A 17,759-nucleotide genomic window follows, 5' to 3' on the forward strand; every position below is an offset into this window, starting at 1 on the left:
ACTGAAATTGTCTTAAACTTTCTCTTTCCTCACACCTCCCGGCCACAATTTACACTGTACCGACATGATTTTTCCCACAGCTGTAGACGAACTCGTTGTGTCTCTCACAATGTGCTCGTCAAAGCAGCGACACGTATACAATTTAAACCCTGAGCCTCCGAGTGCGGTCGCGTCTCTCTCTGCTCTCCATTGACTGTAATGCAACGACTTCCTGAGAGAAGGGACCAATGTTTTAAACTCGGACGTGTCTTTAAAATATTTACTCCACTAAGACAAAAAACATATCGAAGTCTTCAGGAAGGTCTTACGACGCCCACAGTCTACGTGTTTTTCTGATAGGAGCTACCGTTTTGTCACAGTGAGCCCAAATGTGAGACCAGCACAGAGGGAGAAAATCGCCTAGCCAATCGCGCTTCTGTCGTCACTGACAACCACCTCAAGTTGTCATGGCAACCTCCGACCCACAGGCCGGAGCCACAGTCGAGACCAATTCATTAATCGACTACTCTTCCTGCCGTTAATACAGCTGATCCCTGTCTCCCATAAATTTATGTTACAATAACACACACCAACACATAACAAGCCCAACGAACAGGTCTTTGGAGGAAGGAGGAGTGTCCGGAGAAAACCCTCAGGGACAACACGCAAGGTCCGGACCTTCTCGCTGGGAGGCTTCAGCGCTAACCACCGAGCCACTGTGCCGCCCTTGAATTTCCTCAAAGTTTTTCTTTCAGGAAGGATCTGCAGTTGTTGGTGTTATTTTTCCTCTTATTGATCTGAGCCCCTTGAGATCAACTTGTTCTGAATGTGGCCCCTGAACTTCAAATGTAAAGCCTCAAGTAGCTTTAGCTGCTAAACGCAGTCAAGTCTGACTATTAGATATAAAATAAAGTACAAGTACATGTCTGCAACTCACCAGTCTCTCTGTTCTTCACCAGGACTCCAATGATGAAACCAAGAACAAGGAGGAAACAAATACAGACGCCAAGAATGATCCAGTGGTTTCTCTTCTCTACAGGACCTGAAAGAAATTAAACTCTTGAATTTAGAGCAATAAACTCAAATGGGATTTAATTTAACAACACAACACAGTTTAGATTAATAACTTTATTCCAAACTATAGTGAAATAAATAAAGACCTACCAGACACAGTGGGGTTCACGACTCTGTATCCTGGAGGCGTCGTCGTGGCGACATCCTCTCTCTTTGTCGTCGTCTCTTGATCCTTCGTCACTGTTACAGATAAAACAAACTTTATTAACTTGCAGTTTTATCCACCTACACAGATCAGCCACATCATTATGACCACCTTTCTAATACTGTGTAGTTGTCCCTTGTGGTGTCTCATCAGAGAAGGACATGGGTCTTCTGAGGGGGTCCTGTGGTGTGTGGCACCAACAACACAACGTTGTGAGTTCAGTAAACTTACCGTTAATGTTGAAAATAAAGCTGACGCTCAGGTTTGAGATGAAGCATCTGAAGTGTCCTGAGTCAGACTGCTGGACTGTGGGGATCAGTAGAGTCATCCGTCCTCTGGTCAGGTCCTCTTTAATCAGCTCTGCTCTGTTCTTGTATCGCTGCATCTGTTCCACAGGATGATCCTTCCCACCTCGACGGGAGTAGACAAAGCGATTTGAGACATTTGGGATGTCCACTCTCCTCCAATCCAAGGCCAAGTCCTCTAGGTTGATCTCTGGATTCATCCGACACTGTAGAGTCAAATTAGATCCTTCTGGTACTTTAATCAGCTGAATCTGGTCGATAATGAGACGTTTTTCTGGGGAAACAAACGAGAAAAAAACAAATCAAAACAGTTTGATCAGTTCATGTCAACCTGAGGATGAGGATGGTGTAAAACCTTTCTCTGTCACAAAGCTGAATCAAGAACAAAACAAATTCATCATATTTGTACATAAGCAAACTGTTACATGGTTATATAGTCATAATCTACAGACTCTAATAAGTTACCCACCCGTGCGCCATCCAAGACGTCTAGTAATCACAGAACCACATTAAAACCACAGCTGGTTTGCAAACCAAGAAGATACATCAGAATATCTTTAAGACGAACATAAATAATACAAAATGGGTGGTGGAGAGTATTTAGATTTGTATTTTATTTGACAAATAAATATATTTACTTACACTGATCTGAACGCACCTGCAACTTAACGTATGTTAAGTAATGGATGTTTACAGGTTTATAAGTTAGTGACTCGTCTTGGATGAACTGGTTTTATCAATCAAACTTTTCATGACCAAGACTATCAATCACATATTTTAGATCATTCTTTACATTATTGTATTCTGTGAAATCTGCCCAAACATCTGAGACTTTCTGGTCTCTACTGAACGGGTTTCTTGAAGGCCTTCTCTTGCTAGAAAGCGCTTTAACGATCTGAGCTAATTTAATATTATATCGTCTCTAAAGTAATTCTCGATGTCTTAAAAACTTCCAACGATAACGCGGAGTCTATAAGGATTTATTTTCGCGTGCACACATTATTTCCAGCCCATACAGCAAAGACCTAAAACTGACAACTCCTAAGCTAAAGCTAATAGCCGCGCGTAAGAGCGAGTCAACACGGTAACGTTAAATGTTCACTTAAAAAAATAAAAAAGAATTAAAGTGTTAAACCGCACTCGTAACACACGTGATGCACAATAATAATAACACTAATGAGAAGTAATACCGATAATATTATGAACGCATACAAGTTGACGTCTTAGTTAAGTAATGGCGTCTTTTTAACTCAAACTCCATTTAAACTTACCGTCGCCGGTCAACGAGCCAATAACGACAAAGGCGAACAATGTTGCTCCGTCCATTGTGAAAATAATGAAAAACTGATCCAAAACAAAAAAAACTTAGGGTGATTAAAGTTTTTGGGACACTTCGGTACCGTGGAGTCTCCGCCTTGTTTTGAACACAGGGACCTAAAGAGGGCTCGCGCTACTCAACGCGCAACACGAGATTCAGTTTTCCCGGAATCAGAAAGGAGCCAATCAGCGCGGACTTCCGGGACTGTGTCTGCTATTTTCTGCCGATTTTCTGCCTAAGTTACGCCGGTTTCTTCTCATCAAAATCATCTGATTTATGAAAAGTACAAGAAGGGTCCCGCCAGGAAACATTTTCACGGCTCAAAAAAAGTAAGTAGCTCGCCGGTGAAGGACTTTTTAGTGTGTTTTTAGACTATACGTTTAATTATTATTATCATTATTATTATTGAACAATTGGACCTACAGACTCTCAACGAGGATTACAATAAAATTCAGGAAGCAAGGCAGAAAACATAAATACTACAACGTCAAATAATATCCGATAATATCAGAAATCACAGTCTATACCCAGCGTGAGAGACATTTTGAAGTTTCGTCGCGAAATTGTGAAACTTTTTTTTTTTTTTTTTTTTAAAAACATACTTTTTTTATTATCTCATGTACATGACACGTATTTGTTTACAAATTCATCATGCTTTAGTAATGTGTAAGTTATGGGAGCAGGGGAGCTACACGTAATAACGATGCGACAGTAGTAACAGTGACGTCATTAACTGCGACGACACCCTGGGTGTAGAAATAGCGCCCACTATGTAGTGACACCCTACAAAGCGAGTAGGGAGCTTTTTCAAATTCTACGAAACCAATCAGATTTTCACAAGTTTTTAATAAGACAAATGAGTCTTATATTTTAAATCATTTCACCCTCTATAAACGAAAAAGCTGGTATAACGCTATCCGTGTGTAACCCCCCTATAACGACCCCCATGTGGACATCTCTAGAGCTAAAGTTTGAAACATTCAACAACAGTGTTCACTGTGGGAATACTTTTATATGAATATATGTGGGTATATACTGACTGCCCTGACTGCACATAGCAACTTCTATACTAGCAATACATCTTCTTATACTACTATGGGAAAACACATCCCTATTATTGGGTTATTTTTACACTTTCCACTTCTACTTTTCTGCCAAATGTTGCATTGCGTTGTGCATGTAACTGCACGAGAAAAAAGCTGATCCTAATCCACTAAGCTTTGCACTTCTCCAGGCGCCAGGTATGCAAAAAAGGAAAAAGTTTCCTCCAAAATGTGACATGAATCCGTTGCACTAGAGTTTAAATGAATACAACTTAAGCATCGTCTCGTCATTGCATATAGTGAGTGTGCTGCAGGAGTTCCTGGACCTTAATGTGCACATACACCCGAATGAAAACACACTCAGCCTCTCATCTCTCTTTTTTTTTTTTTACTGAAGACATAAAGTTAAGAGTTTTACCTGGTGTGAAACGAGCTCCTCTGTCCTCTCCTCATGTCCAGAGTCTCCATTTACCTCCTTTGGTCTGTGTCTGTCTGACCTCGTTTTAGATCAACTCAACCTAAAGTAGAGAAGGGCGGGAGAGGGGTCACGTGTTTCCGGAGACATCTTACCACATTTCCCGCCAGTTCGGTGGCTCTGATTGGCTGAGGTCTAACGCGGGAGTTTAAATGTAACATGTGGCGCGTAAATTCAGTGGGCGGGACAGAAGACTGAATACCACGTGTTCAATCATGGCTGAATATCTCAGCAAGTCAAACAATCCGGCCTTAACCGATGTGTTTGATCAAAGAAGGACATAAAACACACAATCTGGTCATAAATATATAAAATATAAAAATAATATGTAAATTATTTCTGCACAGTCAATCTTTACTTTTTATAAAATACTGACTCTGACAAATGAAAACAAACAATAAAACTAGAACAACCGCTTCTAACCTCAAATTATCTGGCAAACACTCATATATTTATAATATATGCATATTTTTCATTAGTTTATCATTATTAATTTATTGTATGTATTACTGATCTGCTGTGTGTGTGTGTGTGTGGTGATATAAAAAACAAAGATAAAGCTCTGATTTTAGATTTTTAGATTAGACAGCCCTTTAATGCTATAAGTGTATTGAGGACTTTATCTCTGCACTAACAAACGTTAATGAAAACTACAACCAGAAGGTGGCAGTGAAGCACCAACAAGTCAGATCTTAGCAAAACTTTCTGACCAATGCACCATTAATAATTAGGCCAAAATATATTTAATAAAGAATACACATCATGTTTCTATGATAATAAAAAAAAAAAAAATGCATTTATGACTAAAATCTACCGTATTCACCGTATTGTAGATTTTTAATCTGGGGATTCGGACAAATTTATCAGATATTTGCATTATTGAGACACAAGTAAAATCCCAGATGTTACTGGATAAGAAAAATAAATGTAATCTTAAGACATTTGTGTCTGCTGTTCAGTCCTGGGTCTCAGGTTTGTGTTCTGTCCACTTCTCTGAATGAAACTGTGCATTACAGTGCAGTGTTTGACACCTAAAGAAAAGACAGCACATCTACAATTATATATATGTGTGTGTGTGTGTGTTTGTAAAATCTATTACAACTACAGGAATAATACAAAACACATTAATAACAGTGAGGCAGATTATAGACAGAGATTTTTTATTATTATTTCATGATAATTTAAAGAAAAGTGCTTCAAAGATGAAAAAAAAAATAGACAGAAAATAGATACGAAGAAAACAACTGCAAACATCCACATTACTTTACAGTCACAGGTTTGCTCAGTTCAGTGTAACCAAATATATAAATGATCAAAATACTCATCAATAATTTTCTACTATTTCAATTAATTTTATAGATATTCTGAGGTATTTTCTTGGCTTTAATGTGATTTTGTGTTTATTAGGAGACAGATGGAGGAAATAAACTGTAGCTATTCAGGAGGGGGATAAATAAATAAAGGCTATGTGAGTTATTAATGCATTAATAAACATTTGTTTGTGTTATTGAGAACGATGGCGCAGAACTGGAAACAGATCTTTGAAGATCAGATTAAAAGTCCCTTCAGATCCATATTTAATGCTCTAGTCGCAGCTTATTCTGTCATTAGCTTCATTTGAACCTTTTAGCTGCATTTTTGTTTAGATGCATAAACTAACTACACGTCATTGTGTATCTGTACCATATGGAATGACATGTTAAATCTAATCTGGTCGGTTTTTACTGTTGACGTGAAGATGTTCATGTGAGTGAACTTGTAACGTATCCCTCCTCATTCCATTTAAAATAGAGCTTTTAAAAATGTTCATCACGGGATAAAAAGCTTTTACGTTATTAAATGTGGAAACAGCACCAGTAGAAATGTGTATTTTTGGCTCAGATGACAGTATTTATCATCCAGCTATAACAGCTAACCCTGCTGGAGGTGTCCGACGCCGTTCTCTGTGGTGACGTCCTCGTCTTTGTCTCCTTCATCTTCTCCTTTCCTCAGCCGTCCCATTTCTTCATCTATTCTCCGTCTGCGCTTCTTGCAAATCCCTGTAAGAAGATGGAGACCAGTTTTCAGATGAACTGTACAACAACTCATCCTTCTGTAACCAGCAACTTTATGTTATTGGGGCCACGCACCGTTTTTTTTCCCTTATTAGTTATATATCAAAACGGGCGGTTTGATAGGGACTGTTGTGTCATTACTTTTCCTCTACAAAATACAATTTTGCATTGAAATGAATGGGACGGGTGAAAACAAAACAGAGAAAAAAGAAAAATCTATGGAGTTTTTTCCCCAAACGTCTACTGCTCAGGCAACCTTTCAGACTTCATTTAAACATTAAACTGTGGACATGAGCCTTAGTTTTTGATCCACTGTTCGATGACCGTGATAATTGTTGGAGAAGGTTTGAGTTTATAATTGGTTTGTGTCGCGCTAGAGTGGATGATGTCACTGAAATTGTCTTAAACTTTCTCTTTCCTCACACCTCGCGGCCACAATTTACACTGTACCGACATGATTTTTCCCACAGCTGTAGACGAACTCGTTGTGTCTCTCACAATGTGCTCGTCAAAGCAGCGACACGTATACAATTTAAACCCTGAGCCTCCGAGTGCGGTCACGTCTCTCTCTGCTCTCCATTGACTGTAATGCAATGACTTCCTGAGAGAAGGGACCAATGTTTTAAACTCGGACGTGTCTTTAAAATATTTACTCCACTAAGACAAAAAACATATCGAAGTCTTCAGGAAGGTCTTACGACGCCCACGGTCTACGTGTTTTTCTGATAGGAGCTACCGTTTTGTCACAGTGAGCCTAAATGTGAGACCAGCACAGAGGGAGAAAATCGCCCAGCCAATCGTGCTTCTGTCGTCACTGACAACCACCTCAAGTTGTCATGGCAACCTCCGACCCACAGGCCTGAGCCACAGTCGAGACCAATTCATTAATCGACTACTCCTCCTGCCGTTAATACAGCTGACCCCTGTCTCCCATAAATTTATGTTACAATAACACACACCAACACATAACAAGCCCAACGAACATGTCTTTGGAGGAAGGAGGAGTGTCCGGAGAAAACCCTCAGGGAGAACACGCAAGGTCCGGACCTTCTCGCTGGGAGGCATCAGCGCTAACCACCGAGCCACTGTAGCGCCCTTGAATTTCCTCAAAGTTTTTCTTTCAGGAAGGATCTGCAGTTGTTGGTGTTATATTTTTGTCTTATTGATCTGAGCCCCTTGAGATCAACTTGTTCTGAATGTGGCCCCTGAACTTCAAATGTAAAGCCTCAAGTAGCTTTAGCTGCTAAACACAGTCAAGTCTGACTATTAGATATAAAATAAAGTACATGTTCATCACAAAGTCCAGTTAAAATGTAAAAGTCTGTAACTCACCAGTCTCTCTGTTCTTCACCAGGACTCCAATGAAACCAAGAACAAGGACAAGGACACAAATACAGACACTAAGAATGATCCAGTGGTTTCTCTTCTCTACAGGACCTGAAAGAAATTAAACTCTTGAATTTAGAGGAATAAACTCAAATGGAATTTAATTTAACAACACAATGTAGTTTGGAATAAAAGTTACATAGTTGTGCACGTCTCCACATATATAAATAAAGACCTACCGGACACAGCAGGGCTCATGACTCCGTATCCTGGAGGCGTCGTCATGGCGACATCCTCTCTTTGTCGTCATCTCTTGATCCTTCGTCACTGTTACAGATAAAACAAACTTTATTAACTTGCAGTTTTATCCACCTACACAGATCAGCCACATCATTATGACCACCTTTCTAATACTGTGTAGTTGTCCCTTGTGGTGTCTCATCAGAGAAGGACATGGGTCTTCTGAGGGGGTCCTGTGGTGTGTGGCACCAACAACACAACGTTGTGAGTTCAGTAAACTTACCGTTAATGTTGAAAACAAAGCTGACGCTCAGGTTTGAGATGAAGCATTTGAAGAGTCCTGAGTCAGACTGCTGGACTGTGGGGATCAGTAGAGTCATCCGTCCTCTGGTCAGGTCCTCTTTAATCAGCTCTGCTCTGTTCTTGTATCGCTGCATCTGTTCCACAGGATGATCCTTCCCACCTCGACGGGAGTAGACAAAGCGATTTGAGACATTTGGGATGTCCACTCTCCTCCAATCCAAGGCCAAGTCCTCTAGGTTGATCTCTGGATTCATCCGACACTGTAGAGTCAAATTAGATCCTTCTGGTACTTTAATCAGCTGAATCTGGTCGATAATGAGACGTTTTTCTGGGGAAACAAACGAGAAAAAAACAAATCAAAACACTTTGATCAGTTCATGTCAACCTGAGGATGAGGATGGTGTAAAACCTTTCTCTGTCACAAAGCTGCATCAAGAACAAAACAAATTCATCATATTTGTACATAAGCAAACTGTTACATGGTTATATAGTCATAATCTACAGACTCTCATAAGTCACCCACCCGTGCGCCATCCAAGACGTCTAGTAAACACAGAACCACATTAAAACCACAGCTGGTTTGCAAACCAAGAAGATACATCAGAATATCTAACATAAATAATACAAAATGGGTGGTGGAGAGTATTTAGATTTGTATTTTATTTGACGAATAAATATATTTACTTACACTGATCTGAACACACCTGCAACTTAACGTATGTTAAGTAATGGATGTTTACAGGTTTATAAGTTAGTGACTCGTCTTGGATGAACTGGTTTTATCAATCAAACTTTTCATGACCAAGACTATCAATCACATATTTTAGATCATTCTTTACATTATTGTATTCTGTGAAATCTGCCCAAACATCTGAGACTTTCTGGTCTCTACTGAACGGGTTTCTTGAAGGCCTTCTCTTCCTGGAAAGTGCTTTAACGATCTGAGCTAATTCAATATTATATCGTCTCTAAAGTAATTCTCGATGTCTTAAAAACTTCCAACGATAACACGGAGTCTATAAGGATTTATTTTCGCGTGCACACATTATTTCCAGCCCATACAACAGAGACCTAAAACTGACAGCTCCCCTAAGCTAAAGCTAATAGCCAAGTCGCCGCACGGGTTACAACAAGTCAACACGGTAAATGTTCATTGAAAAAAAAAAAAATGTTAAAGTGTTAAACCATATTCGTAACACACGTGAAGCACAATAATAACACTAATGAGAAGTAATACCGATAATATTATGAACGCAGACAAGTTGACGTCTTAGTTAAGTAATGGCGTCTTTTTAACTCAAACTCCATTTAAACTTACCGTCGCCGGTCAACGAGCCGATAACGACAAAGGCGAACAATGTTGCTACGTCCATTGTTAAAATAATAAAAAACTGATCCAAAACAAAAAAAACTTAGGGTGATTAAAGTTTTTGTTGACGCTTCGGTACCGTGTACTCTCTCCGGTGTTTTGAACGTAGAGCCTCTCAAACCATTTCCCGCGACTCACTGAGGATCCTGTACGTAGACTGTGCGTGTGACGTCATTAACTGCGACGACACCCTGGGTGTAGGAATAGCGCTCACTGTATAGTGAAACCCTACAAAGCGAGTAGGGACCTTTTTCAAATTCTACGAAACCAATCCGAGTTTCACCAGTTTTTAATAAGACAAATGAGTCTTATATTTTAAACCATTTCATCCTCTTTAAACGAAGAAGCTGGTATAACGCTATCCGTGTGTAACCCCCCTATAACGATCCCCATGTGGACATCTCTAGAGCTAAAGTTTGAAACATTCAACAACAGTGTTCACTGTGGGAATACTTTTATATGAATATATGTGGGTATATACTGACTGCCCTGACTGCACATAGCAACTTCTATACTAGCAATACATCTTCTTATACTACTATGGGAAAACATATCCCTATTATTGGGTTATTTTTACACTTTCCACTTCTACTTTTCTGCCAAATGTTGCATTGCATTGTGCATGTAACTGCACGAGAAAAAAGCTGATCCTAATCCACTAAGCTTTGCACTTCTCCAGGAAAGAAAACGGCGCCATGAATGCAAAAAAGGAAAAAGTTTCCTCCAAAATGTGACATGAATCTGTTGCACTAGAGTTTAAATGAATACAACTTAAGCATCGTCTCGTCATTGCATGTAGTCAGTGTGCTGCAGGAGTTCCTGAACCTTAATGTGCACATACACCCGAATGAAAACACACTCAGCCTTAAGAGTTTTACCTGGTGTGAAACGAGCTCTTCTGTCCTCTCCTCATGTCCAGAGTCTCCATTTACCTCCTTTGATCTGTGTCTGTCTGACCTCGTTTTAGATCAACTCGAGCTAAAGTGGAGAAGGAGGGGAGGGGTCCGCTCATTTTACCACATTTCCCGCCAATTCGGTGGCTCTGATTGGCTGAGGGCTAACGCGGGAGTTTAAATGTAACATGTGGCGCGTAAGTTCAGTGGGCGGGACAGAAGACTGAATACCACGTGTTCAATGAATGGCTGAATATCTCAGCAAGTCAAACAATCCGGCCTTAACCGATGTGTTTGATCAAAGAAGGACATAAAACACACAATCTGGTCATAAATATATAAAATATAAAAATAATATGTAAATTATTTCTGCACAGTCAATCTTTACTTTTTATAAAATACTGACCCTGACAAAAGAAAACAAACAATAAAACAAGAACAACCGCTTCTAACCTCAAATTATGTGGCAAACACTCATATATTTATAATATATGCATATTTTTCATTAATTTATCATTATTAATTTATTGTATGTATTACTGATCTGCTGTGTGTGTGTGTGTGTGTGTGTGTGTGGTGATATAAAAAACAAAGATAAAGCTCTGATTTTAGATTCTGAAGAGCAACAGCCCTTTAATGCTATAAGTGTATTGAGGACTTTATCTCTGCACTAACAAACGTTAATGAAAACTACAACCAGAAGGTGGCAGTGAAGCACCAACAAGTCAGATCTTAGCAAAACTTTCTGACCAATGCACCATTAATAATTAGGCCAAAATATATTTAATAAAGAATACACATCATGTTTCTATGATAATAATAAAAAAAAAGCATTTATGACTAAAATCTACCGTATTCACCGTATTGTAGATTTTTAATCTGGGGATTCGGACAAATTTATCAGATATTTGCAGTATTGAGACACAAGTAAAATCCCAGATGTTACTGGATAAGAAAAATAAATGTAATCTTAAGACACTGGTGTCTGCTGTTCAGTCCTGGGTCTCGGGTTTCTGTTCTGTCCACTTCTCTGAATGAAACTGTGCATTACACATATGGAACAACAGTTATTTTCATTGAAAGATTGAAGTCTTCTATGTAATTTTAGCACAAATTCATGCTGCAGACCGCTTTTGGCCCACAGGTCGTATGTTTGACACCTAAACAAGACAGCACATCTACAATTATATATATGTGTGTGTGTGTTTGTAAAATCTATTACAACTACAGGAATAATACAAAACACATTAATAACAGTGAGGCAGATTATAGACAGAGATTTTTTATTATTATTTCATGATAATTTAAAGAAAAGTGCTTCAAAGATGAAAAAAATAGGCAGAAAATAGATACGAAGAAAACAACTGCAAACATCCACATTACTTTACAGTCACAGGTTTGCTCAGTTCAGTGTAAACAAATATATAAATGATCAAAATACTCATCAATAATTTTCTACTATTTCAATTAATTTTATAGATATTCTGAGGTATTTTCTTGGCTTTAATGTGATTTTGTGTTTATTAGGAGACAGATGGAGGAAATAAACTGTAGCTATTCAGGAGGAGGATAAATAAATAAAGGCTATGTGAGTTATTAATGCATTAATAAACATTTGTTTGTGTTATTGAGAACGATGGCGCAGACCTGGAAACAGATCTTTGAAGATCAGATTAAAAGTCCCTTCGGATCCATATTTAATGCTCTAGTCGCAGCTTATTCTGTCATTAGCTTCATTTGAACCTTTTAGCTGCATTTTTGTTTAGATGCATAAACTAACTACACGTCATTGTGTATCTGTACGATATGGAATGACATGTTAAATCTAATCTGGTCGGTTTTTACTGTTGACGTGAAGATGTTCATGTGAGTGAACTTGTAACGTATCCCTCCTCATTCCATTTAAAATAGAGCTTTTAAAAATGTTCATCACGGGATAAAAAGCTTTTACGTTATTAAATGTGGAAACAGCACCAGTAGAAATGTGTATTTTTGGCTCAGATGACTGTATTTATCATCCAGCTATAACAGCTAACCCTGCTGGAGGTGTCCGACGCCGTTCTCTGTGGTGACGGCCTCGTCTTTGTCTCCTTCATCTTCTCCTCTCCTCAGCCGTCCCATTTCTTCATCTATTCTCCGTCTGCGCTTCTTGCAAATCCCTGTAAGAAGATGGAGACCAGTTTTCAGATGAACTGTACAACAACTCATCCTTCTGTAACCAGCAACTTTATGTTATTGGGGCCACGCACCGTTTTTTTTCCCCTCTCCTTTTTTGTCCCTTATTAGTTATATATCAAAACGGGCGGTTTGATAGGGACTGTTGTGTCATTACTTTTCCTCTACAAAATACAATTTTGCATTGAAATGAATGGGACGGGTGAAAACAAAACAGAGAAAAAAGAAAAATCTATGGAGTTTTTTCCCATAACGTCTACTGCTCAGGCAACCTTTCAGACTTCATTTAAACATTAAACTGTGGACATGAGCCTTAGTTTTTGATCCACTGTTCGATGACCGTGATAATTGTTGGAGAAGGTTTGAGTTTATAATTGGTTTGTGTCGCGCTAGAGTGGATAATGTCACGGAAATTGTCTTAAACTTTCTCTTTCCTCACACCTCGCGGCCACATTTTACACTGTACCGACATGATTTTTCCCACAGCTGTAGACGAACTTGTTCCGTTTCTCACAATGTGCTCGTCAAAGCAGCGACACGTACGCAATTTAAACCCTGAGCCTCCGAGTGCGGTCGCGTCTCTCTCTGCTCTCCATTGACTGCAATGCAACGACTTCCTGAGAGAAGCTGAAGGGACCAATGTTTTAAACTCGGACGTGTCTTCAAAATATTTACTCCACTAAGACAAAAACATATCGAAGTCTTCAGGAAGGTCTTACGACGCCCACGATCTACGTGTTTTTCTGATAGGAGCTACTGTTTTGTTACAGTGAGCCTAAATGTGAGACCAGCACAGAGGGAGAAAATCGCCCTGTCTGTCTGTTCCAGCCAATCGCGCTTCTGTCGTCACTGACAACCACCTCAAGTTGTCATGGCAACCTCCGACCCACAGGCCTGAGCCACAGTCGAGACCAAGTCATTAATCGACTACTCCTCCTGCCGTTAATACAGCTGATCCCTGTTTCCCATAAATTTATGTTACAACAACACACACCAACACATAACAAGCCCAACGAACATGTCTTTGGAGGAAAGAGGAGTGTCCGGAGAAAACCCTCAGGGAGAACATGCAAGGTCCGGACCTTCTCGCTGGGAGGCATCAGCGCTAACCACCGAGCCACTGTGCCGCCCTTGAATTTCCTCAAAGTTGTTCTTTCAGGAAGGATCTGCAGTTGTTGGTGTTATTTTTCTCTTATTGATCTGAGCCCCTTGAGATCAACTTGTTCTGAATGTGGGCCCTGAACTTCAAATGTAAAGCCTCAAGTAGCTTTAGCTGCTAAACACAGTCAAGTCCGACTATTAGATATAAAATAAAGTACAAGTTCATGTCTGTAACTCACCAGTCTCTCTGTTCTTCACCAGGACTCCAATGAAACCAAGAACAAGGACAAGGACACAAATACAGACACTAAGAATGATCCAGTGGTTTCTCTTCTCTACAGGACCTGAAAGAAATTAAACTCTTGAATTTAGAGGAATAAACTCAAATGGAATTTAATTTAACAACACAGTGTAGTTTGGAATAAAAGTTACATAGTTGTGCACGTCTCCACATATATAAATAAAGACCTACCGGACACAGCAGGGCTCATGACTCCGTATCCTGGAGACGTCGTCGTGGCGACATCCTCTCCCTTTGTCGTCATCTCTTGATCCTTCGTCACTGTTACAGATAAAACAAACTTTATTAACTTGCAGTTTTATCCACCTACACAGATCAGCCACATCATTATGACCACCTTTCTAATACTGTGTAGTTGTCCCTTGTGGTGTCTCATCAGAGAAGGACATGGGTCTTCTGAGGGGGTCCTGTGGTGTGTGGCACCAACAACACAACGTTGTGAGTTCAGTAAACTTACCATTAATGTTGAAAACAAAGCTGACGTTCAGCTTTGGGATGAAGCATCTGAAGTGTCCTGAGTCAGACTGCTGGACTGTGGGGATCAGTAGAGTCATCCGTCCTCTGGTCAGGTCCTCTTTAATCAGCTCTGCTCTGTTCTTGTATCGCTGCATCTGTTCCACAGGATGATCCTTCCCACCTCGACGGGAGTAGACAAAGCGATTTGAGACATTTGGGATGTCCACTCTCCTCCAATCCAAGGCCAAGTCCTCTAGGTTGATCTCTGGATTCATCCGACACTGTAGAGTCAAATTAGATCCTTCTGGTACTTTAATCAGCTGAATCTGGTCGATAATGAGACGTTTTTCTGGGGAAACAAACGAGAAAAAAACAAATCAAAACACTTTGATCAGTTCATGTCAACCTGAGGATGAGGATGGTGTAAAACCTTTCTCTGTCACAAAGCTGCATCAAGAACAAAACAAATTCATCATATTTGTACATAAGCAAACTGTTACATGGTTATATAGTCATAATCTACAGACTCTATAAGTCACCCAGCCGTGCGCCATCCAAGACGTCTAGTAAACACAGAACCACATTAAAACCACAGCTGGTTTGCAAACCAAGAAGATACATCAGAATATCTAACATAAATAATACAAAATGGGTGGTGGAGAGTATTTAGATTTGTATTTTATTTGACGAATAAATATATTTACTTACACTGATCTGAACACACCTGCAACTTAACGTATGTTAAGTAATGGATGTTTACAGGTTTATAAGTTAGTGACTCGTCTTGGATGAACTGGTTTTATCAATCAAACTTTTCATGACCAAGTCTATCAATCACATATTTTAGATCATTCTTTACATTATTGTATTCTGTGAAATCGGCCCAAACATCTGAGACTTTCTGGTCTCTACTGAACGGGTTTCTTGAAGGCCTTCTCTTGCTAGAAAGCGCTTTAACGATCTGAGCTAATTTAATATTATATCGTCTCTAAAGTAATTCTCGATGTCTTAAAAACTTCCAACGATAACACGGAGTCTATAAGGATTTATTTTCGCGTGCACACATTATTTCCAGCCCATACAGCAAAGACCTAAAACTGACAGCTCCCCTAAGCTAAAGCTAATAGCCGCGCGTAAGAGCGAGTCAACACGGTAACGTTAAATGTTCACTTAAAAAAATAAAAAAGAATTAAAGTGTTAAACCGCACTCGTAACACACGTGATGCACAATAATAATAACACTAATGAGAAGTAATACCGATAATATTATGAACGCATACAAGTTGACGTCTTAGTTAAGTAATGGCGTCTTTTTAACTCAAACTCCGTTTAAACTTACCGTCGCCGGTCAACGAGCCAATAACGACAAAGGCGAACAATGTTGCTACGTCCATTGTGAAAATAATGAAAAACTGATCCAAAACAAAAAAATTTAGGGTGATTAAAGTTTTTGGGACACTTCGGTACCGTGGAGTCTCCGCCTTGTTTTGTACGAAGCCTCCTTCAGACCGCTCGCGCTACTCATCGCGCAACACGAGATTCAGTTTTCCCGGAATCAGAAAGGAGCCAATCAGCGCGGACTTCCGGGACTGTGTCTGCTATTTTCTGCCGATTTTCTGCCTAAGTTACGCCGGTTTCTTCTCATCAAAATCATCTGATTTATGAAAAGTACAAGAAGGGTCCCGCCAGGAAACATTTTCACGGCTCAAAAAAAAGTAAGTAGCTCGCCGGTGAAGGACTTTTTAGTGTGTTTTTAGACTATACGTTTAATTATTATTATTATTATTATTATTATTGAACAATTGGACCTACAGACTCTCAACGAGGATTACAATAAAATTCAGGAAGCAAGGCAGAAAACATAAATACTACAACGTCAAATAATATCCGATAATATCAGAAATCACAGTCTATACCCAGCGTGAGAGACATTTTGAAGTTTCGTCGCGAAATCGTGAAACTTTTTTTTTTTTTTTTAAACATACTTTTTTATTATCTCATGTACATGACACGTATTTGTTTACAAATTCATCATGCTTTAGTAATGTGTAAGTTATGGGAGCAGGGGAGCTACACGTAATAACGATGCGACAGTAGTAACAGTGACGTCATTAACTGCGACGATACCCTCGGTGTAGAAATGGCGCCCACTATGTAGTGACACCCTACAAAGCGAGTAGGGAGCTTTTTCAAATTCTACGAAACCAATCCGATTTTCACAAGTTTTTAATAAGACAAATGAGTCTTATATTTTAAATCATTTCACCCTCTATAAACGAAGAAGCTGGTATAACGCTATCCGTGTGTAACCCCCCTATAACGACCCCCATGTGGACATCTCTAGAGCTAAAGTTTGAAACATTCAACAACAGTGTTCACTGTGGGAATACTTTTATATGAATATATGTGGGTATATACACTGACTGCCCTGACTGCACATAGCAACTTCTATACTAGCAATACATCTTCTTATACTACTATGGGAAAACATATCCCTATTATTGGGTTATTTTTACACTTTCCACTTCTACTTTTCTGCCAAATGTTGCATTGCGTTGTGCATGTAACTGCACGAGAAAAAAGCTGATCCTAATCCACTAAGCTTTGCACTTCTCCAGGCGCCAGGTATGCAAAAAAGGAAAACGTTTCCGCCAAAATGTGACATGAATCCGTTGCACTAGAGTTTAAATGAATACAACTTAAGCATCGTCTCGTCATTGCATGTAGTGAGTGTGCTGCAGGAGTTCCTGGACCTTAATGTGCACATACACCCGAATGAAAACACACTCAGCCTCTCATCTCTCTTTTTTTTTTTTTACTGAAGACATAAAGTTAAGAGTTTTACCTGGTGTGAAACGAGCTCCTCTGTCCTCTCCTCATGTCCAGAGTCTCCATTTACCTCCTTTTTTCTGTGTCTGACACGTTTCAGATCCACTCAACCTAAAGTAGAGAAGGGCGGGGGAGAGGGTCAAGTGTTTCAACAGACCGCTCATTTTACCACATTTCCCGCCAATTCGGTGGCACTGATTGGCTGAGGGCTAACGCGGGAGTTTAAATGTAACATGTGGCGCGTTCAGTGGGCGGGACAGAAGACTGAATACCACGTGTTCAATCATGGCTGAATATCTCAGCAAGTCAAACAATCCGGCTTTAACCGATGTGTTTGATCAAAGAAGGACATAAAACACACAATCTGGTCATA

General features: G+C 39.6%; 4 protein-coding genes across 6 annotated transcripts in view; 1 reads left to right on the forward strand and 3 right to left on the reverse strand.

Annotated features, from left to right (window-relative positions):
* The window catches only part of LOC125003708 (selection and upkeep of intraepithelial T-cells protein 6-like), a 164,326-nt gene extending 153,750 nt beyond the window's left edge, over positions 1–10,576 (reverse strand). Inside the window, exon 1 of the mRNA XM_047577817.1 lies at positions 10,510–10,576. The gene's annotated coding sequence lies outside the window, so the exon portion shown is untranslated. The remainder of the gene's footprint in view (positions 1–10,509) is intronic.
* The window catches only part of LOC125003502 (B-cell receptor CD22-like), a 47,809-nt gene that overhangs the window by 7,355 nt on the left and 22,695 nt on the right, over positions 1–17,759 (forward strand). The gene's annotated exons all lie outside the window — the stretch shown is intronic.
* Positions 861–9,774, reverse strand: LOC125003718 (myelin-oligodendrocyte glycoprotein-like). Of its 2 annotated transcripts, none has more exons than XM_047577836.1 (4): positions 9,581–9,774; positions 8,243–8,590; positions 1,144–1,233; positions 861–1,021 (listed from the first exon to the last, which is right to left on the reverse strand). In XM_047577836.1, the coding sequence occupies exons 1-4, from the start codon at positions 9,633–9,635 to the stop codon at positions 876–878; spliced, it is 639 nt and encodes a 212-aa protein (XP_047433792.1). In that variant the 5' UTR covers positions 9,636–9,774; the 3' UTR covers positions 861–875. The 2 variants fall into 2 exon arrangements, with proteins under 2 accessions (XP_047433792.1, XP_047433791.1); XM_047577835.1 differs by lacking the exons at positions 8,243–8,590; positions 9,581–9,774 and adding exons at positions 1,430–1,777; positions 2,775–4,212.
* Positions 11,791–17,539, reverse strand: LOC125003713 (myelin-oligodendrocyte glycoprotein-like). Of its 2 annotated transcripts, none has more exons than XM_047577829.1 (5): positions 17,403–17,539; positions 14,559–14,906; positions 14,273–14,362; positions 14,040–14,144; positions 11,791–12,683 (listed from the first exon to the last, which is right to left on the reverse strand). In XM_047577829.1, exons 2-5 carry the CDS (start codon positions 14,830–14,832, stop codon positions 12,556–12,558), a joined length of 597 nt encoding a protein of 198 aa, XP_047433785.1. In that variant the 5' UTR covers positions 14,833–14,906; positions 17,403–17,539; the 3' UTR covers positions 11,791–12,555. The 2 variants fall into 2 exon arrangements, with proteins under 2 accessions (XP_047433785.1, XP_047433784.1); XM_047577828.1 differs by lacking the exon at positions 17,403–17,539 and adding an exon at positions 15,897–17,363.

This window comes from Mugil cephalus, chromosome 2 (genome assembly GCF_022458985.1).
Source record: "Mugil cephalus isolate CIBA_MC_2020 chromosome 2, CIBA_Mcephalus_1.1, whole genome shotgun sequence".
Classification (NCBI taxonomy): Eukaryota; Metazoa; Chordata; class Actinopteri; order Mugiliformes; family Mugilidae; genus Mugil; species Mugil cephalus.